Below are 23,179 nucleotides of genomic sequence, written 5' to 3'. Positions count from 1 at the left end.
GAGGAAGCAGCACCACAAAACAACAGCCCAAATTCACTAGAACACTGAGTACAATTAAATTCTATTTCTGAGCTTGATTACAGTACTCTATGAACAGATTCTGCAAATATTGGTTTGGGGGTTTTTTTTCCGAAAGGAAAGAAAACCTTTTTGTGCCTCTTTAAATTACATTAAGTGCTCTCAAACTCGCATGATTTTGCAAGTGTACTCTTTTCTGTCTGGCTGAGGAATCATGGGGAATGTTCTCCAGCTAAGATTTGTCTGTAATACTAAAAGGAATGTGATACTGTGAAAGTGGCATACAGTACTTATGACATCAGTCTGCAGTACTTCAGCAGTCTTCTGGAGGTAGCACTTGATGTGTGTGGGAAGTCTAGTCCCCTTTACAGCTTTCTATGATAATGTATAAACTGTAAGAGTATGTGTTGGCTACATGGAGCTCCACTTTTGGTGCTGTGTCAGAGTCATCTCAGATGATGCTAGTGGCATTCGTCCACTCATCCAGGTCAAACAGAACTAGATTTAAACTGATGACTCTCTTCTGCCCCCCACGCAATATCCTTTGAATTTTAGTGCAGATTCATCAGCTTCTTACATGCATGCCTTCAAAATTTGAGTCTTAGTCTCCTCACCCTCACTTACCGCTTTCTCTGTGTAATGCCAATTCGAACCTTACTGAGCAAACCATGCCCACAAGTAGGCATGTGTATGATTGTTCTTCCTTTCATGGGCCCACGGTGATATTCAGCTGTTGAACTCTCCCTTATTAAGGCTGAAACAGCACCTCTGTCTTGCTTTTGCAGGTTTCACAGCCCTTCCTAAGCCGCACACCTGCACTGTGGTTAGTCCTGCTGGCTGCTACCCTGGCTACCTCTCCCAGCCCTCTGGTTGTGCTCCAACTTGTTCTCCTTTTCAAAAGACGTTCATGAGTTCTCTGGTTAAGTGAGACACCCAGTGCATCTTATGTGCTATAGAGAGAAGTGCTAGACCAGCATGCGTGGCTGGTGAAGCTGCTGAGAGTGGCACAGTTTATAGGTGTTTCATGAGCAGTGAGGATACAGCAGGAAAATTTTGGATCATACACGTTGAGGAGTGAAGTCATGGAATAAAAGTGAATTGTCTCTCTGTGCACCTGCCAGACTGTACTTAGGGAGCTGTTGGTAAGAATGTCCCTTTGGTTCTACCCCTGGTGCATTCACTATGCACAGAAAAACTGACAGGACTGAAAGAGCTGTAACTTTATTGTTCTCTGAATTAAATCTGGTTTTGAAAGTGGCTTTGTGGGAGGAATAAAAATCAACAAATAGCAAATGAAGAAAGGTGGTAATTAAAGTATTCCATAGAACCGTTTATTAAGGGTCAATGGGTAAAAGGTTTTAAAACAAGAATTGAAGTTAATGACTGGAAAAAGTCAGGGAGGTGTAAGAGACTGCAGACTAGTCTCTAAGCAAGACAACAGAAGAAAAAAAGCCCTGTGAAGACACTTGATATAAGACCTGAATACAAAAGGCCTTTCACTGAAATAGAAATCAACTGCAAAAGTGTATAACTCTTGTCTACCTTGAATTTCTGCTAATGCCAGAAAGTAAGGAAATTCTGTCTTAGTATTCCTACTTGGAACTTAGCTGGATGTGACCCCCAGCATCTCATCAAAGTTTGAAGTTTTTGCCTTGCTTTATGTGGGAGACTGCACTGTCAGAGGTCACTTCCAAATTAAATTATTCTCTGATTTTGAAAGGAGAAATTGTGCAGTACCGCAGTTTAAAAGAAAAAAGAGTACCTGTGGAAGATATTAATTAAAATGCTTTAGGTTTAAAAATGCCAAACTTTAAATCCTATGGGTGGAAAAAAGTGTTCAAGAAGTCAGTTGACCGCTACTGTGGGTTAAGGAGTGGTAAGGACAGGAAATGCTGATCTGCATTGATTTCTGCACAGCTATTTTGCTACCAGCATGCAGGAAACAGACCAACTGCTTTTTATTACATATCAAACTACTGAACTAAAAACTTTTATGCAGTCTTTTTAAAAAATGCAAGTAAATACTGTGCTGTATTATCTTTATAAGTGTGGTGTATGTTTAAAAAATTATTTTAATGTCTTCATTCTACTACTCTTACAAAATATTCCATGATTGTAATACCTTCTGGGTGACAAAAATATTGCTATGTGTCCTGATACAACTGTATAGCTTCTCCCATGATTAAAAAGCTGGGTACCCTGTCTTTTCTGTAGCAGTACTCTCTACTAAAATAAAGATGGAAAGATACTAACAGCAAACAGTATTAGACTTCTTGACACATTTTATTGAGCTTGCTCTATTGATCAGAAAAAAAAAGCAAGTAAAAGCACTTTAAAATAATTCAAATGTCCTCTCACACTTGAGTAAGCTAGCAAAATTCAATCAAAACATCTACTTGTTTCAAGAGCTTTGTGAAAGATTTTTGAGGCTTTGTTCTAGCTGGGGTGGTGTGAGGCCTTCTGAGGTTCAGCCTAAGAATCTGACCCTAATGTTTTTCAGGGTCCAGAAATTTCTGGACTCTGTTGCATAAGACCAATTCCTGTTAGCACAGGTCTGTCTTGGGTTAAACAAAACTACCTATGTCCTTGAAATCGTTAAGCCAGTGCTTGAGCCTTTCACTGACCTGAAGCCTTAATGCAGAGACGGGTAGGTGTAAACTGGTAGATTTATACTGCAGGTATAAACACTATATAACATCTAGAATAATAAATTATTCCACTTTTTTCACCTAGTCCTCCCAGCTGATGTGTTAGCAGTCCTTTTTATGTGGCACATTTTGCTTTCTTATCTACTATGTATAAAAGAAAAGAGGAATATTTTTTTAGTCTGGTCTTACTTACCAAAAGTCAGCTGTTGCATTCAGCTGTTACTGGGCTCTTTTCATTAAAATAGTTCCTAACTCTTTCTTAATACTACTGACAGGATAAAGACCTTGACCTCTTACATGCTTGTATGTAAACTGACAGGGTGACTGCTAGTTTCAAGGGGTAAAAATGCAGCTGCAAATTATGTGAGGGGAAAGAGCTGTTCTTTGCCCTTCAGATGCAGCAAACCCATGCATGCTTAAAAATTACTGCCTTTTGTCATGATTTGGTGCATGGCATAGAAGCTGTAGTTATTTGTCTTGTAAATGAGTAACATGCACTAGGAAGTCCTAGGTGTTGGTTTGTATTTTGCTTGAATACTCATGAGTCAGGCCACAAGAATACTCAGCATTTCAGTTCCCTGCTTTGTCCCTGCAAAGTAAACATTCTCATGATAGCAGAAATAATGTGGTATGCTTCAAAAAAACCCAAAAGTCCAGTGTTATTTTTAATGGTTATAGATACATGATCTTTTCTCTGTATCTAATTCAGACACTCCAAACACAAACCTTTTCCCTAGTACATTTCAGTTGTGTCTTCTGTTCAGCAGGCTTGTTTGGCTTCAAGTAATAAGAAGGTAATGCTCTGTGTTTGGTGAAGTTTCATTGTTGCTTACACTGATGTTCTATACTTAGTTTTGTGGGTTTAGGGAAATATTTTTAGGTCAGCAGTAGTGGTTTTTCTGATTACAGAAACAATCTTTATCCACTAATTACATATTTATATTAAGAAACAAGTCAGAAAACACTTAAGAATAGAAGTATGCTAGAAAAGAGAATTTGCATGGCAGGAAGAAATCATACCTGTGTGCAACAGTCTTCCCCCACTGTCTTAGCAAGTTCAGATCAGTAGGCACAATTACCAATAGGTATGTATAAAAGCAGTTGGTACCTGTATCACGAAGGTGACATAGGATGGCACCTCAGGAGGTCGTCTTGTTCAGCCTGCTGCTCAAAGCAGGATCACCTAGAGCAGGCTGCTCAGCCCATGTCCAGTCAGAGTTTCATATCTACAAGGATGGAGACTCTGCAACCTCTCTGGGCAATCCATGCCAGCTTGTGGCCACCTTTGTAATAAAAAAAAGATTTCTTTCTTATGTTCAGAAAGAGCCCACAAGCTTTAAAAGACTCCAAGCAACATTAACTTAATTCAGGAGCAACTTCATCCTTGCTGCTTTTTGATACAAATTGAAGAGCTATAAAACCTGATTCTGTTTACATCTTAATTAATTTTGGGAAGTTTGCAAGAGATGTGGTTACTGATCACCCAGTGGCATGCTGCTTAATCTGGAAATGTTCCAGCTGTGGTTAATAAACTTCTGGCTTCATCTTCATTCTAATAACCTGAAATAATTATAATATATTTATTTATAACTACTGTTTACTTCATTTTTATATACTCAGCATCCAGGTCTGTTTACTTGGAGAGCCAGTGTCAGAGGATACAGAGGGCAAGTGGATTGTTCATTTTCAATACTTGCATAAAAAGTCTGGAGTGGTACAGGTAGATAAAAAGAGCACACATCTTGATCAGGCAAAGAGCAGTTCCAGGGAAATAAGTATTTTGGGGTTTTTTTTCATTCATCATGGATCTTGTCTTTACTAATGAAAATAGATAAATGTTTAACATACGTAAGCATCACAGGAACGTGAGGTGGTGATTTGCTGCTTCTGGTGCTGCATCATTTGCCTAATCAGAAGTAATAAAATTTTATTAGCAGGCTGCAAATTTTTTTAGGTCTGTAAGTGAGAACAGAAGAGTCAGTGTTTTTCAGTAAGTGTAGCACGGAAGCCAGCTGTTACTTATCAATGACATGATTCAAACCCTAGCATGTGTGAAAATAAATAAATAAATACTCCTCTTGATTTTTCATCAACAGGCCTGCTGGGTCTCCTCAGACACAAGTTTATTAACTACTGCAGAGTCCTTCTGTGTGATGTAGTGTCTTTCCCTAACCACTGCCTGTATATAAAGTATAGCCACTGTTGAATAGCTATTTTGTCAATGTCCAAGGTGTTTGATAACAGAAAACATTGAAGAAGTTAAATTCAGTAACTGCATGTATGTGCTGGATCCCTAATGCCTTGTCAGGGCTTTAGCTCAGATGCAACCCTTGCAGCACCTGCACTACTGGAAACTGTGCTTATAGGCATTGACATGTGTGTTGCTGGGGGAGCTTAACTGTGTTGAGATAGTGGCCCTCTTTGCCTGGGTGAAAGCTGATGTTCCTAGCTTTACCAAAGTAAGCAGAGTTCAGAAAATGTCTCAGTCCTTTGCTGTTGCCTCTGCAGCCTCAGCAAAAGCGGAGTTGGGATTGCTGGTCTCTGCATGTATCCTGGGCAACTCAGTAGTAAAATTGCCTGTGGCTGGTGAGTGCAGACACTCTCACAAGAGTAAAACATGTTTATTAAAAATTGCTAAAGCAGTTGCAGCTTCAAACATGGGTAGAATGAAGTTTTATGTTTTACTGTCATTCTGATATGTTATGCCACTAACAATTGTTTCTTTGAAGGATTATTGGGTAAATAAAACTGAGGTAGACCTTAAGCTCACTGTAGAGCAAATGCATATTGTTTGAGGTACTAAAGATTTGTTAGATCCTTAATGTTCTTCTTGTATACGATTAAGAAGTTAGGCACAAAGCTGCCTGAGCCCAAGGCTTCCCAACTGGTTTGTGACATATCACAGAATGGACTTATGAATTCCTGACCATTCTTCCCTATTGTCTTTGCTGAATGATTAGCTGATGACTCATGCCTTGCACTGAAGGGTGAAGTAATGCTTCCCGAGTTCCTTGTTTGTTTTGTAATATGTACCTTACTGCTTTAAATCCACTAGTTATGTGTGTGCCTATCTATCTATCTATCTATCTACTTATCTACCTACCTATCCATATCTTTATCTTTGTTTCCTTGTCTATAAAAGGAATCCTACTGAGGTCTTTATGAGCACCCAGAATATTAATTCAGTTTTCAGTGGTCAATTTTTTTTCCCTCGAAGTCCTTTGTTGTTTTGTCAGTTGGTTTATGACATTACTGCATTATGATTAAGCAATAGATAACCATAAAAATGTCTGAGAAAAACCAGAGTCCAGGTCTCCAAAATATTGTCTAGGTTTAGGGATGCCTTTTCTCATCAGGGAGATGGTTCATCTGGGCTGCTGTTTTAGTCTGCTGCTCCTGGACTTCATCCTGTACTATATGCAATCAAATACTTGTAAGTAAAGAAAGTTCCAGTTGATGCTTGACAGGGGAAATTTGTTTTGTCAAGGAATGAGCAAACTTTGAATGGATTTTTCTCAAAGTAACCTGGGTAAATAAAACAGCTGGCAGAATTAGCAGTTGTAATCATAGATATAGATGGTGGCCTCACATATTTCGTTACAGCAGGAGCAGCACAGACTGCAGAAGAACCTTAATCTCCTGGCTCAAGCAAAGCAGTGTGATGTAACCAGGCCTTGGCCTCGCAGCAGCTTAGCAGACAGCATATGCATATCACTACCTTCTAACCATATCAGCAACTGAGACCGTTTACTGTCACCACAATTGTGTCACATGGCAGTTTGGGTTCTAATTACAACATCTGTGACCTGTAGCAGATTGCTGTCTCATGGAGATGCCCTGCAAGTCATACTGTATGTGAGGTAGTATTACTTAAGAGTGTCACTTAGGACACTCGTTTAGAATAAAAATGAACATTTAAAATAATGAATATAGTTATTAAAAAATACAGCTATTTACATTTTTTTTAAAAACCCACCAAACTGCCATAACAATGTAATATGCTATTATGAAGGGGAAAGCAAATTTGAAAGAGACTAGTTAACTTACATGACATGAGTGTTTGAGTAAGAGAAGGAAGTGAAAAATAACAGATTAAAAAATAACTTTACCAGTTAATTAGTCCATGGCTTCTCATATGCTTTCTGAAGTACTTCTGTCTTTCATTTTGAGATGGAATTTGTCATGTTATACTGGTTGCTTCAGGGGCAAATGTTTTACTGAAGATGATGAGCGTATCAAGGGACAAAGCTCTTTTGACAAAGTGTTGGTGATGGTGAACTCCTGGCAAGGAGATAAATCAGAAATTCCTCTTAGTATTTAACTGCTATAATGTGTCTCTTGAATAAATACAAGATCACTTCAACTGGTCTTTTATTTTTGAAACTGAATCAAAGTGTCCATTCCAGGAAAATCACAACAAGGGAGCCTCTTAATTTTGCAATTTGTTTGTCATAAAGCACCGGATGCTAATGTGTATTTTTTTCCCCACCTATAGGTGCCTGAGATTATAAGCTCTATTCGACAAGCTGGAAAAATTGCCCGTCAAGAAGAGTTTCAGAGTAATCTCTCAGATGTTGAAGACCCTTTTGCCAAAAAGTTTGAGGTGCTGTTCTGTGGACGGGTAACAGTAGCACATAAAAATGCACCTCCGGCACTCATAGATGAATGCATTGAGAAATTTAATCGTGCAAGTTGTACAAAAAATTCAGATTTCAACTCATCATCCCAGCAACATGAAACTTCCAATAACTTTGGAGGCTTCTCTTTCAGCAGCAAATTTCGGTCTGTATTCCAGCCCTTGGTCAGTGAAGAGGAGGAAAAAAGGCCAATTAGGAAATCTTTTTCTCAGCCTGGACTTCGTTCCTTTGCTTTTAAGAAGGATTTCCAAGAGGGGAGCCTTAGGAGTAACAGCTTTGTCAGGTCTTTTGAAGAAGATGCAATTTCACTGAACCTAAAAAGTCAACTCATCTATGGACACAGTGTTGTGCAGCCAACTGACATTGCAGAAAACCGGACTATGTTGTTTACGGTAAAGCAAGATTTGCAGCTTCTGGTGGCGTTTTCACATCTTGGAGTTTGGAGTGGAAAACACCAAAGCAGATGTTCTGACAGATGGCAGTTACTTCTTTGATAACTTAATTGCAATTACCAAAGCTTAACTGAAACTCGCCTATTTCTCTGGAGAGCATTACTTGTTAGTGCAAATTGGTTTCCATATTCAAAATAAGTTTATATTAAATAGTTTAAAACAGTACTACCTGAAACACTGGGCTTCTAAAGAAAGCTTTTAGAAAGTTACTGCAAGTCAATAGGTAGTTGTGCAATTGCAGAATGGTATGTATACTTACACTAACTAGTAACAGCAGACAAAAATTTCCAGGTGAATGAATTACCTGTAACTAGAGCAGAAGGACCAAACCATGACAGAGAGCTAGTAGACTTTGCCCCATGATTAACAGTGTAATTGATGAAGGTGCTGCTGCTGCCAACATGTCTGTGTAATGATGGAGTAGTAGCGTAATAGCTTCTTATGCTACTCCACACGTGCCTCCACTCCTGCCCTGCTTTGGTGTGGCTGGCAATGCCTTTGCCTTAATAGGTGAGCAGCAAAACTACTTCCAAGAACTGAGAAGCAAGTAAGGAATGTGGTATTTGTTCCTCTTGCAATCCTCACAATAGATAAGCTATGTAACAGCTTTTACATAGCTTGTATCTTCTGAGCATAATGCAAACCTGGAGCTGATACTGCAAAGGCTGACTCTCCTAAGGTCATCTTGGATATGTCAGCTGCTCTTGGAGTTGGGCATTCTTAAGGCCAGTAATGGAGTGCAGTGTGTGCAATTACAGCAGGCTTTTTGAAGCAGGGAAAGAGAATCCTTAAGAAGGATTGCCACTGTGTTATGTCTGTAAAAAATTGCATGCAGTAAATGTTGTAGTTAGCTATACCTGAATTAAAGCTTCTGTTTGGTTGTGGCAGACTGACATCAGCCAGAGAGTGGAAAAAGATGGAGAGATGTTTCTTCCCTAGTAAAAAGAAAGCCACCTTCTTCCCCTGAGCATGCATTTCACATAGAAAATATAGGTACCCTTTGTAATAATAATGCCTGATTTTAAATAAATCATGACTCCATTATTAATTCATGGCACATATTTTAGAAATGGAGAAATTATAGTTGGGCTAGGTACGTCCAGATCCTCTTACTCCAGTGAGTGCATTTTTAATTTGTATTAAATAGATGTATCAGTTCTCAAAGACACCTGCAGCTTCAGCCTGAATATAACATCAGTCACCTCCTGGCAGGCACATTTCCAAATTGTGCGGCTTTGCTGATCTGGCTTTGTGTTTTGGGTTGCTTTTTGCCTGGGAAAAATATTGTTTAGTTTAGTATGTACAGCTGTATTCTTTTCCTATTCAGCCAACCTAAATTCAGCTGAATATAAGGAAGTGAAGTAACTCTAGTTTGTGCCTTCGGTGTCCACAAGCAGCAGCTCATGGCAGAGCTGAGTTTTTTGGGTTTCCTGTCCCCGGTGTTCAGCAGGTTCTGAGTAAGGGAATGCGGGCAGCGTGCTCGGTCTCATCAGTTTGTGTCTGGCTACATATGAAACGCTTACAAGTAACTTAATATCCAGAGGGGAAAAAAAATGGTTGGTATGTTCTTAGCTACTTGGATTTCCCCTAGGACTGAAGCAAAGATTGGTTGATGAGGTGTGAAAAATATTCAGATTAGTTATCTACCAGCTCTCCTCACCTGATTCAAACAGTCCTGATTTTCATGCATTTTCCTGAAAAACTGCTTTCCTAGCCAGTTTCTTAGGATCTGGCAGGGAGGAGGAGATATTTTTAGGTTTTTCTTCTAGCTGTATGTTGGGGTGGAGGGGGAAGAGGTTCATTGGTTTGGATTTTTTCCCCTTGTTCAGTTGACTTTGAATGATTGCTACTGCCCAGGGACCAAGTGTGAAAGAATTATGTGGGACTGAGCTATAAAAAGGAGCCTCTTGCTGCAGGGAGGGGAAGGCAGCAGCAATCAGGAGGCAGCTGAGTATAGCCCCATGAACACATGCAAAGACAGCCCCAGGGACAATACAAGGAAACCAGCAGGCACCTGGGGAAAACCATTGTGACTGGTTGAAGTGAAAGAAGAGGTGGAAGGTGAATGCACAGGACCATTTTTAGGCATAGAGAGGTGGCACATCTGACTTGATCTGTTCACACACAAGATTTGTCCCTTACCCCTTTCTTAAGAAAGTACACTTATATGGGTGCTGCTCATGTTTTTATATGCATCTTTTGGGAGTTGGTAGTGATTGAAGCAGGTTTCTCTCAGTCATGCTCATGAGTGGATACAAATTCCACCTGCCTTCCTAAAATCTGATATGATACTTGTTTTTAGCAGTCTCTGATATGCTAGAAAATATGAGGAATTTAAATTTTTCTGTTACTATCTTACAAAGATGTTGCCAGAAGCTGAAAAAATGAAAACAAGAGTTTCACCTTAAAAATGCCGTTTGCCCATCAATACTTAGCATCATCTTTTGACTGTACAAATGGCCTACAGATTAAATTACATTAGAAAATATACTCCAGTAAATTCATTTGTGTCGTTTTTGAGTTACAGGCTTTAAATTAAATGTTACATGTGCCTTAAATAAATAAATAAAACTCTAAAAAATGATTAGGTGGAGTACGGGAAGAGGCACACACTTGGATTTAAATTTTAGAACAATCTCATTAAGTAGCTTCTGTGAGTGTGGTACATTCCAAGACTGCAGAAAATAAGAAAAGGGAGTGTGAGTTTATTTCTCTCAGTTCAAAATAGGTTATTTGTGATACAACATTGCTCTCATCTATTTAAACATTATTTTCAGTCTCTTGTCTTGTTAAACCTCAGTGCCATAATGTGCAGAGCTCTCAATGCCAAATCAGTGTTGCTTCAGTATTCTTTCTGGTAGTAATATGCCAATTGGTATAAATATACAGGTAGAAAAGAAATTTGAGGTCTATATTCAGGAAACATTTTTATAGTGGGACAAAAGGAAGTGTAATGTTACTTGTTAGACCTTGCAATTTATTTTGCTCTTTTTAGATTGGCCAGTCTGAAGTTTACCTAATCAGTCCTGACACAAAAAAAGTCGCAATTGAGAAAAGCTTTAAAGAAATATCTTTTTGTTCTCAGGTAAGATTGTAGTGTATTCTTTTTCTCTTCTTTTATTGTTTAAATATTCTCTACTTGTGAATGCTCATGCTCTCAACATCAGTTTCAGTGATTGCTATTGAAAAGTTGCTAATTAATCAGTAATTTTATAAAACCATCATTCTTCTTTCGTGCTTTGCATTGTGATTTCTGAGATAAAGACTCATTTCTCTATGCAGTGGATGAATAATATTAGCTAGAAGGAGCACACTGGTCAGGAATACACTCTTGTTTGAGATTGCAGTGAGCATGATTCACCATTACTCAAATCTTGGGATCTCTGAGCCATATTTTTCAAGAAGTGAGAATGAAAGGAGAAGAATTGTGTGTAAGAGTAATCTGAAAAATACTTTAAAAATACGTTATTTTCAAGTATATAAGTTGCATGCGTTTAAACCAGTACAGTCTTCTGCCATGTAGAGGTGGTATATGTGATGCACTAAGGCCAAGCATGTTTCAGAGACTCCTCATTCACTATTAATCCATGTTCCTTGTGCCACAGAGTTTGCTTCTGTGTCCTTCTGCCTCTGACTTTTTTTGGATTGTTTTGTGGGTTTTGTTTTGCATAAATTACTTTGGTTTTGTTGACAGTAGCTTTCATCACTAAACATACAGGCACATATTCTGAAAATGTCAGAGTAAAATACATTTTGAATAGAATTTATTAGTCTCTGGGTCTGTTATATGGATCTTTTATACTTCATCCATTAAAAACAAAACAAAAAACCAAACAATGTCTGACTTAATTGAAATTCAGAAGATTCATAATATTCCATGATCAGAGGTAATAGGTTCTATAACAGGATGGAATTTTAATGGCCAGATGTCTTTAATGTAGCTGTAACAGAGATAAACCTGTATGTAATGCTGTTTTGTTCTTTTCTTCCTGAAAGAAATACAGGTACAAAACACTGAAAGTAGATATGACTGCTTCATTGCTGTTTTTTCTTTGTTAGGGAATTAGACATGTGGATCACTTTGGGTTCATCTGCAGAGAGTCTTCAGAAAATGGAGGCTTCCACTTTGTTTGCTATGTGTTTCAGTGTACAGATGAAGCACTGGTAAGTGAAAGAAAAGAATAGCCAAATAGAATATTAGGCACTAAAAGTCTTCTATTGCTCCATGCTCTGTATTTTGCTGAATGTCTTCAAATCCTATTCCACTCAGAAATACAAGTATTTCAAAAATGTAGTTAACATAGCAGTCTGCAAAAGACCTTTTCATTTGTTTTGAGGTTATAAGTTAAAATCCTCTTTAAAATCAAATACATCTTCCTTTCATTTCACAAACTACGTTAGACCTTATGCCTCTTTTTGGGGGAGTGTTTTCTCATAGGGCACCTGCTCTGAAAATCAGGACTACGGTCCCATGCTCTAGGTAAGACCAGTGCATCGCAACTGCAGTAAGCTTTTATATCATAGACAAAAAAGGGTTTGATAGAGGGTAGGATCTTTTATTAGACCACAGTAATAAAATTGGGTGGCCTGGAAGAGACATGAGTTCATGATGAGTTTTATCTTGCTTGTGTGTTTGTGCACAGAAATGACATGAGACCAGCTTGTCCTTTTAATCATAAGCACATTGCCAGGCAAGGGGCAGTATCATTCTAAAAGACTGTTATGTTTGTGTTAAGGAAAACAGAAGCTCAGTGGAAGAGTGAAATTCTGTTCTTTTGCATGCCATTCTCTTCAGGTTGATGAAATCATGATGACATTGAAACAGGCTTTCACTGTGGCTGCTGTGCAACAAACTTCCAAGGCACAGCCCCAGCTCTGTGAAGGGTGTCCTATGCAAAGTTTGCATAAACTCTGTGAAAAGATAGAAGGTGAGATTTAAAGAACTTTCTGGTTGAATATTTTTTCCAACAGTTTCATTGGAGGACAGTCTTGTATGTAAAGTCCTAAGGAAATTAATGCTTAAAAAGAGCTTGGGACTTGGGGTGGAAAGTTGAAAGCCAGTACTTTTATTTAGAGGACTGTAGTGTCAGGTTTTCCGTAAAGTAATAAGAATTTCCTAACGAGAGTGAAGCTCCTTTGTTGTGTTTTAGTTGAACTTTTGGAAACTATTTGCAAGAATAAACATTAGTGGGTTGCAGCTTGTTTGGCTCTATTAGCCATATAGAATGCAGAACATCGTAGATGAGGAACCTCTGAAGGATAGATGCTGCAATAGCTGTGACCTATTGAATCCACTCAGAAACTGGCATTATGCTATCACTAAGCAGGAACTAAACAGTATGCCAGTTTGTGGTGTTGATCTATGCTCCTTCATGAAAATGCAAAAATTAGAATTGTAGTTGTCACCCAGAACAGAAGTTCAAGACATAAAAAACCTCTTTACATTCAGCAAATTTTGCAGTTAGATTTTGTTCATTTAAGTGATGTTTGGGGTGAATAAAAGGCAACAGCAGCTTGTCAGATCACATGACAGTGGCTTGTTGGAATAAAACCTGTCTAGTATTAATTTGATGAAACTGGAGAACTTCCAAAACTACTTTCACTCTATTTTGGTATTCAGCTAGCTGTGATTTTTGGGAAGTTTCTTAAAGGCAAATGATCCTTAATGCCTTCAATCATGCCATGTGATTAATCGTGTCGTCTGCTTTTGAGGGAGATATTTCATGATCAGAAACTGAAGTGCACAATACTGTTGATGGTTTGCTGGTTTTCTGCAGAAAATAGAGGAAAGGAATTTAAACCAGGATGAGAACAGAAAAAATAACCTGAATGAAAGGGTAGTCTGCTTTAGACTGTTAAAAAATGTTTTCACCAAGAGGCAAAGCAAGAACTTCATTAACATGCAATAAATTTACTCATTTGCAGAAGGGACCACAGCATAGAAACTGGAGAAAGTGAAAGGGAATTATATTTATACAGTAAACAAAATCCAAGCTGCACTGCATAAAGCATCAATGAAGCAGTCTGCTAAAATGCAGTAGATTGTGGGTTTATTTTATCTTGTGTGATAATGGAATCTTCAGCTAAGAGTATAATCCTGGTCTGTGCTCAGTAAATCTCCTCATTGCAGAGTTCATGTCCCTATGTTTTAAAGACATGAGTTTAGTAGTAGCTTTAAATTAACGTAGAGTACTCTCTAATGCCCTGTTATGAAATCATGGAATGGGTCAGCTCAAATAATTGACAAGCTTTGGCTTAAATTGTGGGCATATATATGTGATTGATTAATTCTGAAAAAATTGACCCTGTAATTTGTTCTTTTTTGTTCCTCTTGGTAGGGTTGCACCCTTCTAAGACTAAACTAGAACTACAAAAGCATCTAACCACACTAAATAACCAGGAGCAGGCCTCTGTTTTTGAAGAGGTTCAGGTAAGCTTTGTTTCCTACAAGATTTTAAAGCAATTGGTGGTTTTTGCTAACATCTCTGCAAAGCATAGAAGTTATTTTCATTTTTTGTGAATCATTCATTATTTTTGTTTAATAGACTGTTAACCAGCTTGTGCTTTAATTTCAATAGCATTGTTTTTCTAGAGCTGTTAAAAACTTATCTTTTGATGAAAATGACTTTTATTCATTTTTCTTCCCCTGATACTCCTTGCTTTCCATGAGGATGTTGCCTTCTGACTGAGTAAAACTGAACACATTTTTTGTGGGTGAAGGCAGTAACTTGTGCTATGAGGGCATTCAGACTGTTACTTTGACTAAAACAAATTACTGTAACATTCCCAGATCAGAAAATTTCTTGCCTAAAATTTATCCTAGATTTTAATTCTTGTCAAACTAACTAAAGAAGTTAAACTTTCTATCTTCTTGATTAAATCTATTTTAGAACAGAGGAAAGCATAGCTGGATTTTAAACAGATGATGTGCATTGTAGGAAATGTCACTGGGATTGACACATTGTTGAAGACTAAGAAATTTCAGACTTTTTAAAAAGTAATGTTTCCTTCCTCTCTTGAGTCATTTCAGTCTCTTTGTGTGTTTCCATGTGGCAGTTTATCACACAATACCAAATTTGGAAGTTACTGTGTGGGACCAATTCCATGAGCTAAGTGCTTTCTTAGCATACAGCAGCTAGCAGCACTGGTGCCTTTTAGTGTTCTGCACACAATCTAAAGCTTCTAGTAGTCACAGGAAACTGTTAATTGCTTCTGGTGAGGGTCTGCAAACGATTAACTAGCTAAAACCAAGGGTAAAGTACAGATCTCCTGCCCATCTTTCTCAGCAAACTTTCTCAGTTGGACAGCCTGGAATGTTGCATTCTTGCAGATCCATGTATTGTTACCATGATTTGCATTTTTAGGTAACTATCTGCCTGTGGTACTTTTAGTAATCTAATGTGCTACCTTGACATTAATTAATTCATACTGTATCCTCTGCATTATATCAATAGGCTTAAAACAGTGTATGTTTTTCAAAAGTTAGGTTTCTGGGATTAAATTCTTTAATAAATTGTTTTGAAATCTTCTCTCATAATAATTCACATTTAAATAAAATGCAGCACAGACACATATGTTCACCTTTTGCACTAATTTATAAAAGACCTATGTCCTTTCCTAAAAACTAGATGTCCAGTATGAAGGATTTCTAGAAGTGTTGTGAATCCTATCTCTAGGACAGTACTCCGTGTGTGCTACAAACTCAGAACTACAGTGGTTCAGTTTTCTTTATATCAAAAGAAAATTGGCAAAAATATTTTTAAAGCTTTTATTTGCTTGTGGCAGTTTGACAGCTGTACTGTTGTCCTTCGTCTTTCTTGTAAATTCTGTCATGTATGAAGTGAGGTCGAGTGTTTCTCTGTCTGTATTGGTGCTTTGCCTGGGACAGTGGTGTCCTCTGGTGGACTGTAGTAGTAGCATTAACAAACTAAACTTGTTCCTACAATGATGATTTATTACAGTGACAAATGAAAGGAGTAAATATTTGCTAACTGTTACACAAATGTCTAGTTATTGTGCTTGTGGTGTTTTCAATGACAGAAATTAAGACCAAGAAATGAACAAAAGGAGAATGAGCTGGTTATCTCTGTTTTGAGAAACATGTATGAAGAAAAACAGAAGGACCATGTTCATGTTGGAGAAGCAAAACAGGTAAGTAATCATTCAGTTTTAGTTCATGTAAGGAGAAGCCAGGAAAAAATTTTCCTTTTGATTTTTTTATCTTTCCAAAGGCAAATTTCCATCACTGGCAATTTGAAACTTCAGTGTGTAAGTAATAGTAAATACTGTGGTTTTTTATGATTCATAGACTATTGTCATGCACCAAAACAGATATCTCAGATTTCGAGGTCCCTGGTACAGTCTGATTTCAGGCCTAGGAGACAGAGGTGCAAACAAGGCAGACTACTAATTTGTTTATTTGTTCTCACTGCAATGAAAATTCAATACATGTGAGAGAATGTATAATGAATTTGTGATTGCTCTCAGCTGATCTGTGGCATTCGTCATCCCACTGTCAGTGTTGAGTCAGTGTAATGACAACACATTGGATTTGATCATTGATAAAGCCTGTTCCGTTTACTCAAGACTGAAAGTTACTTCTTACATGCAAACGACCATTTGAAGTGGCCTTAAGATGAGGAAGATTGCTGCAGAAACAGCAGCAGAGACTCTCATCCATGTCCAAAGAGATGAGCTACCTTTTATTCTCCATCAGATTCCATCAGTGCTGTTTAACTGGCTATTTATACAGCACAGTTAAGGTTTTTCCAAAGGGATTAGTGATTTTGGATGCCTTTGTTTGTGAGTAGCTACCTTGAGACAAGTCAAGGAGGTTAGTATTTAAAAAAGGATTCCATCCATTCTCTGGAAACTTTCAGTTTCAATTATTTAGACCCTTTTAAAAGTCTTTACTGTCCCTCTACTCTTGGTTGGTAATTCCGTTGTGATGACTGCTGTCAGCTGTTTGTGATATAAACTAGCAAATGAATATATGGAGGGTAATTAGACCCATGAAGAAATAAGGAAAGTAGCAGCAAATCTTCATTTACTGTATTTTCTCTTTGTTAATCTCTTCTCCTTTTATGGCTTAGTAGCTAATTATTGACTTCCCTGAGTGAACAGAAAGAAAATTGCATATTTCATTCTCTGATTTATTGTCTTGGGCATCCCACCAGAAATATGCTTTTAAGAAAAAAGCATTTCTGTTCTGGCATAAGAAGAAGAAACATTGCCTGAGGTCGTCTATAATTATACCTGAAATATTTTTATTTGGTGTAATGCTAGCTGATGATCAAATAGTTGTCAGTCACAAATAGCTTGGAAATAGGGATATACAAAGCAAGATAAGATCTTAGTATGTCTTCAGTGATTTGAAAATTTATAAGGCCTGCTGCAATCTGTTTGCTCAGTTCCTGAAACCAAATTGGTTAATCTGACACTTGCAAAGATGCCAGTGTTCTAAGAAGAGAGCTGACTTCCCCTCAGTCTATCATTTGTCTCAGCATAACATTTTATATTTACTCTGATAATTTATCTCCAGACCTGTGTAATAGCAGATACCTTTGAACACATACTCTGTTATTTGTCTCAGCAGTCATTAAGCAGTGGCACCCTGATGTCCCTGTTCCCTTCTGTTCCGCATATTCACTTCCATGCTTTTCAAACCCTTTTTTTTTAATATATTTAAATCAGGGGAGAAAAAAAGATGAAATGTGATACTAGTACATGGATCTTGTTTAACAAAAACACTTCAAAATAAGTGTCTTTTCATAAGAATGTAATAGCAAGCAGTATCTGATTTACACTTGGAGAATGAGGGAGGGTGTCGGGGTTTAGGAATAGTACTCCCCATGCAGTGTCCCCACCAAGACTCTCCAATCCAGACACCTGCTTCGGTGGGATGGAGAGGGCAATTGGAGGCACAAAAGGCAAAGATCACATGTTGAGATAAGAACAATTTACTGGAAATAGCAATGAGGTAAGAAAATGACCAGTAACAGCAACAATACTAGTCACAGAGGGTACAAGCAAAGAAATTATTCACACAGAATCCACCCCCCCAATAACAGACAGTACTGGAAGGCTCCCTCCTGAAACATTTTTCCGACTGGAAGGGGCCCATTCTCCCTGGAAGAGGGACCTTTTCCCCCTACCTCCAGCAATGACAGATGGTATAAAATACCCTTCAGGTCCTGGCCATGCCCCCTCCCAGCTACTGCAAAAATTAACCTTGTCCTGGCATAACCATGACAGAAAGCAAAAAGCAAATACATGAGCCTGTAACTTTGGCATACTGGAAATAGGATGCTTTAAAATTATACCTAGACAGGACAATTTGGTGGTGGTTATAATATGCCATTCAGCTGCCCATGTGCTAATAATTGCACAGATCAATCATTCAGATCTCTGAATTTAGGGACAAGTAGGGAGGGCTACGGTGCCTGTCAGCTTCAAGATGAAAACCCAAAATAGCACTGAAAACTGGGCTCTGGTTTCTACTGCAGGTGTTGGGCTTGGATGGTAATATTTGCATCATAATATAATTTTCCTGTTTGCTACATTAATCTTCACCAGCACTAAAAATGGACTGAAATATTTATTTAAGAAGCAAAATTCTCAATTAACTGTTAGCTTTAAGGTGGAAATGTTTCTACTGGTGAAATATATAGAAGAGTTAGATTGTTACACATTTTCCTGGCCCTTAGAATGACCCATTTTACTACAATGGAGAAAGTTGGGAGTTCCTGTTAATGATGAGATTTTGATTAATTTCTTAGTTGAAGAGAAGGAAATCCATCAGAAATCTCTAATCTGCTACACTTAAACATTTAGAATTTGTACAATTCTACATTGGCATTAAAGAAAATTTGTCAACAGAGCCATAAATCCCTATCAAAATGGCAATTCTTCTGAAGAATGCTAGTTCACTCAACACATTTCTTTTAAGAGATTTCCTGTTCTTATTTTAGGATAGTTTGTTAAACTTCAGTACTGGTATCACTAGAGAAAAAGGCATGAATAGCAGAGGACACCAGGAAAAGTACTGATTCAGGTTACAGTAGTCTTCAGACTGTTCACTGAGATTTCTCCATGCTGTTGAGTATTTTGCATTTCTGTTTTTAAAAACTTGCAGGATTCACAACCTCTGGCTGAGAATGCTGTAAATGAAGTGTCCAGCAGTGCTCCGAGATTCAGATTAGATATGTTAAAGAACAAAGCAAAAAGATCTCTTACGGAATCTTTTGAGAGTATTTTATCACGTGTAAGTATCTTCACGTTTATTGTCTTTGAACATAATGTCATTGCTTTGTTTATTTGAATGATAGAAAAGTCTTAATTGTTATCATTCCAGGCTGTAGCCCAAAGGTTATTAAAGTCACAGTGACAAAAACATTTGAGTGTACATTTTAGATGACAAAAAAAGCAGGGCTTTGGTAGAGAGAATACCAAGTCCTGGATGAAGTGAACTGATTCCTAGATGAAAAAAGTGTGTATGTGTAGGCATTTCAAAAAATTAATATGAAATTGAGCATGAGGACTTACGAAAAGCAACAATTGTTTGATTTCTCTTTTGGATTTAGAAAACTAAAACAGTAATTAAAATTGTTCACTCCTCTTTATGTAGGAGGAAAGTATGGAGGAACTGACTAAGCATTTCTAATGAGATGTGTTTATTAGTGGCATAGAACTGATGAATAGTGAGATATTTGAACTTTTAAATGCTGTAGATTATTTGAAGGTGAAGAATGTGAAAAATGGGAACTAAGAACATGAAGGCATTTATGCAATATTACATCTGGTAAAATTCTCTGTAGACAGTGTCTGGAAATACTGATTAGTGGACAAAACTTGAGCTTCTATGGGATAGTGGTTCTTTTCCAACCTAGTTAATTCTGTGATTCTGTGAAAATGTTTATCATGAACAGATTGCTGAAATTAGCTGTTTAAAGTAAACAGCAGCAGTTCGTAATTAAATCAGATGTCAAGTTTAATCACAGTTTAAACCTACGGAGTGTCTTCTCATTCAAATATACTTCATTTTGCACCTCATGAGAAAAGTCTGAGGGAAGTAGTAGAAGGCTTGGAAAGACTTCTGCTTGACAAAGGATTAAAAAATCAGACCTTCTCCCTTAAAACAAAAGGGTTGTGACAGAATGCCAAAGAAAAAATATTTAGGAACAGAAATTGGACATTGTAATTTGTAGTCAGCAAAAAGTTACATTGAAGCAATACCTAGGACAATTTATCAGTTCATGGAGAAGCAACTTGTAGTGACAAAACTAGGTTTTCAAAGCTTGTTTCAGACATCATATCTAACCCATTTTCTTAAGACAAATAATAGCAAAAACATGGTTTTCCTGTTACAATTTTACATATAGAGATAATTTTTAGTTTCATATCTCCCCTCGTTACTTCCCAGACAGCATTTCTAGAATTCACCCCTATAAAATCCTGCTGCGGCTGTGCTCGGGATATGAAACACGATGTCAGTGTTGTTACATTAAATGTAGGACTGTACTGATTTGTTCCAGTTTGTCCTGACTGGTATAAGATGCCATCACATAAGCCCAGCTGTATATTGGTTGCATTTTCACTGTCATTGCTGTTTTGATGGAAATTCTTAATTTCGATCAGATCTGAAGCCAGGAGTTTTGGCTGAACTTCAAAGAGAGATAATCACTGTTGTGAATAATGACAACATTTTATATTTTACCTGGAATAAAACTTCAAAGAGAACATGAGCTTTAACTTCAGAACATTAAGAAATGATACCATTTAAGGTTAGGAAGATACAAGTTCCATAATTGTGTTAGCACATAAGAATTCATCATTAGGTTTTGTGATATTTTTCTTGTTTACACAGCAGCATTACTCAAACAAATGATACAAAAATATTGTTGACAGATTATACAGAAATATTTATGCTTTCTGATTTGTAGGCACTAAAATAATAATACAAGAAAGTATGGTTTGCTGCGTGTTAAATTTATACGGGGTTAGTCCTTTGTAATAGACATCCTTTTCATTTCTCTGTATCTTTGTAAGTACCTAATACAGAAGGTACTTTAACAGTAGTTACAGTACATGTGAAATATGTAATTATGTACCTATCATGGAAAGCACATCATTGCCCATGAGAATTCCTTAATTCTACAGGATCCTTCAAGTTGTCAGAGACTATGTGAATGAAGCTCCTGTTTCCCTTTGAGGAAAAGGGTATTTTTAGTCATTTCACGAAATTAAATTTGATGCTGTCTGTGAAAATCACAGATCCCAACTGTGCTACCCAAATCTCTTTGGTGTGCCCCATATATCATCATCTTAACTGCTGGTGTGCTTTATCTCTACAGGGCAGTAAAGCCAGAAGTCCACTGGACAGTTCTGGTTCTGTGGATTTGGACAGCTCTGTGTCCAGTACCTTAAGCAGCACAAATAAAGTAAGTAAAGCCTGGGATAATTGTACATATTTAGGCACTTCAAAAAATATTCCCTGAAACAACTAATCAAGTATGAAATATGGTCAGATGTGAAATGTTTCAAGTTACTTTCAAGCTTTTCATTCTGTTCCCTGTGTTGTAAACCAGAGAAGTGCTATTGAATTAGAAATGCCTTGTACTGTATATAACATACATTTTGTATGAATATGCGAGTATATGCGAAATAAAATATTATATAACATCATCTGAATTTTACAACAGTGTGCCGCAAAACAAATGCTATAATGACCCTGCTGCCAATCCTAATCCGACTGGTCTTAGCCCTGAAAGTTCATACCATGGCTGTATTCATAAGAAACATAAAACTAAAACAAGAAGTACAGTAACTTTCCTGTTTGTCTGGTTAGAAAGCTTTTAGTCTGTATAAAACACTACAAATGGACAGCATAGAGGAAGCCAGTCTTCTTCCCTGGAGGCAGCATAACACTCTGCAGGCTTGGATATACAGCTATTGATTCTGCTGTAATGCCTGCTCACCTGCAGACTCCTGACTTCATGTAAACAAGGGTCTGCTCTTTCTGCTTATGTTTTTGAAAGAATGACTGATTCTTCAGGAAACACACAAGGTGAGGAATAAAAAAATGCATGGCTTGGGATTGAAACAGGCATCTAGTCATAGGTTCTTTGTGTGAATCTGAAGGTAGACAAGAGTAATATGATGTGGCTAGATGGGGTGCTAAAGATACAGTATTCAGCAATGCCACCCTTTTCACTGTTAGCCAAATTCACCCTTTTGTTCTGACCCTATTTCTTCTGTGTTGTTTTCAACATACTATCAAATACAATTACTCTCAAAATTACTCACAATTTTCTCTGCAAAATAAAGGCTCTGCTTTGTTGGCCTAAGTGATGAGTAACAAAGACATAGAGCATCAAACATCTTTCTTTGAGCTAGCTTGGTAAAAATGTGCATGTTTGAACGGGTCTCTGTGGGATGTGAACAATGACATGGTACTACAATCTCAAAGATGGATTCTAAGCCCACATATTGATAAAACCTTATTTCTTGCACTGCTAGGAACCACCACTGTGTGAAAAGGAGAAAGACAGACTTCCTACGCTTCCTGCAGAAAACGCTGTCAAGACCAGTGGATCAGTGAGTGATCTCTGCAGTGACTCAGAGGATTCCTCTCTTGAGCAGTCTGTTACGTTGCCTCAGCAGAGCTTTCGGAGGCGAGCAAACACACTCAGTCATTTACCGACAGAGAGCCAGGAATCTCTGGGACCTGCCGAAACATCACCGTCTGTTTCTCAGAGGAAACTTATGAGGTATCACTCAGTGAGCACAGAGACTCCTCACAAAAGAAAGTAAGCCTTATTAAAAGCAGGCTATGATTTTGTTTGTTGAGGGCATATTTGGGGATGATAATTACATACCAGGTATGTCCTCTTAACAGATAAGAGATGTGTCGCAGCAGTGTGTCACTCCTTGGAGGTTTGTAGGTATTCTCTTTAAAAACACCTTTAGCTCTGTGTGCTTCAGAGGGGAGAGAAGACGTGAAATGTGTAGTTCCACAGTACACGGCACAAAACTACTTGATTCGGTTGTATTTGTCCAAGCAATCATTTTTGTTATTTTGATCTGTGAGCAGTATAAGTAAATGCTACTTCTTGTTTTCTATTTACAGAGAAAAATCCAATAGCTTCTGTGATCTGAAAACCTTACTAGTTGGTGAATTCATATGTAACTTTGAAATAGCCCACAAAAGTGACATAAAGTGCCTAGTTATTGGTAGATGTGGGGCTCCTGTCTAGCTTTTCAATGAGCCTATCTAGATTTTACTCACAAAAACAAACTACTACTTGCCTTAATATGAATATTCTTCAAGCTGTCCTGCTTCAAAGGCCGGCCTCTGCATCTCTAGTCCCCTCTTAACTTTATGGCAGTTTTCTCCCATCCTTCTATCTGGCTTTTTCCAATTACT

General features: G+C 37.7%; 1 protein-coding gene across 12 annotated transcripts in view; it reads left to right on the top strand.

The window, feature by feature from the left end:
* The window catches only part of TBC1D1 (TBC1 domain family member 1), a 101,479-nt gene that overhangs the window by 41,014 nt on the left and 37,286 nt on the right, over nt 1–23,179 (top strand). For 9 of the 12 annotated variants that reach the window (XM_042053021.1, XM_042053018.1, XM_042053024.1 and 6 more), the window contains 9 exons: nt 7,162–7,695; nt 10,751–10,840; nt 11,815–11,919; nt 12,551–12,683; nt 14,094–14,185; nt 15,796–15,906; nt 18,890–19,018; nt 21,108–21,194; nt 22,273–22,562. In XM_042053021.1, coding sequence (XP_041908955.1) covers nt 7,162–7,695; nt 10,751–10,840; nt 11,815–11,919; nt 12,551–12,683; nt 14,094–14,185; nt 15,796–15,906; nt 18,890–19,018; nt 21,108–21,194; nt 22,273–22,562 — 1,571 coding nt within the window. Of the gene's footprint in view, nt 1–7,161; nt 7,696–7,717; nt 7,861–10,750; nt 10,841–11,814; nt 11,920–12,550; nt 12,684–14,093; nt 14,186–15,795; nt 15,907–18,889; nt 19,019–21,107; nt 21,195–22,272; nt 22,563–23,179 lie in introns of those variants that run through there. The other 3 variants (XM_042053025.1, XM_042053022.1, XM_042053028.1) reach the window with 2 other exon arrangements.

Source organism: Corvus kubaryi, unplaced genomic scaffold, assembly GCF_017639235.1.
Source record: "Corvus kubaryi isolate FWS band 111438036 unplaced genomic scaffold, C.kubaryi_AGA036_p1.0 split1-131, whole genome shotgun sequence".
NCBI classification, from domain to species: domain Eukaryota; kingdom Metazoa; phylum Chordata; class Aves; order Passeriformes; family Corvidae; genus Corvus; species Corvus kubaryi.
Note: the sequence above shows the minus strand (reverse complement) of the source record. Positions and strands in the feature narration are given on the sequence as shown.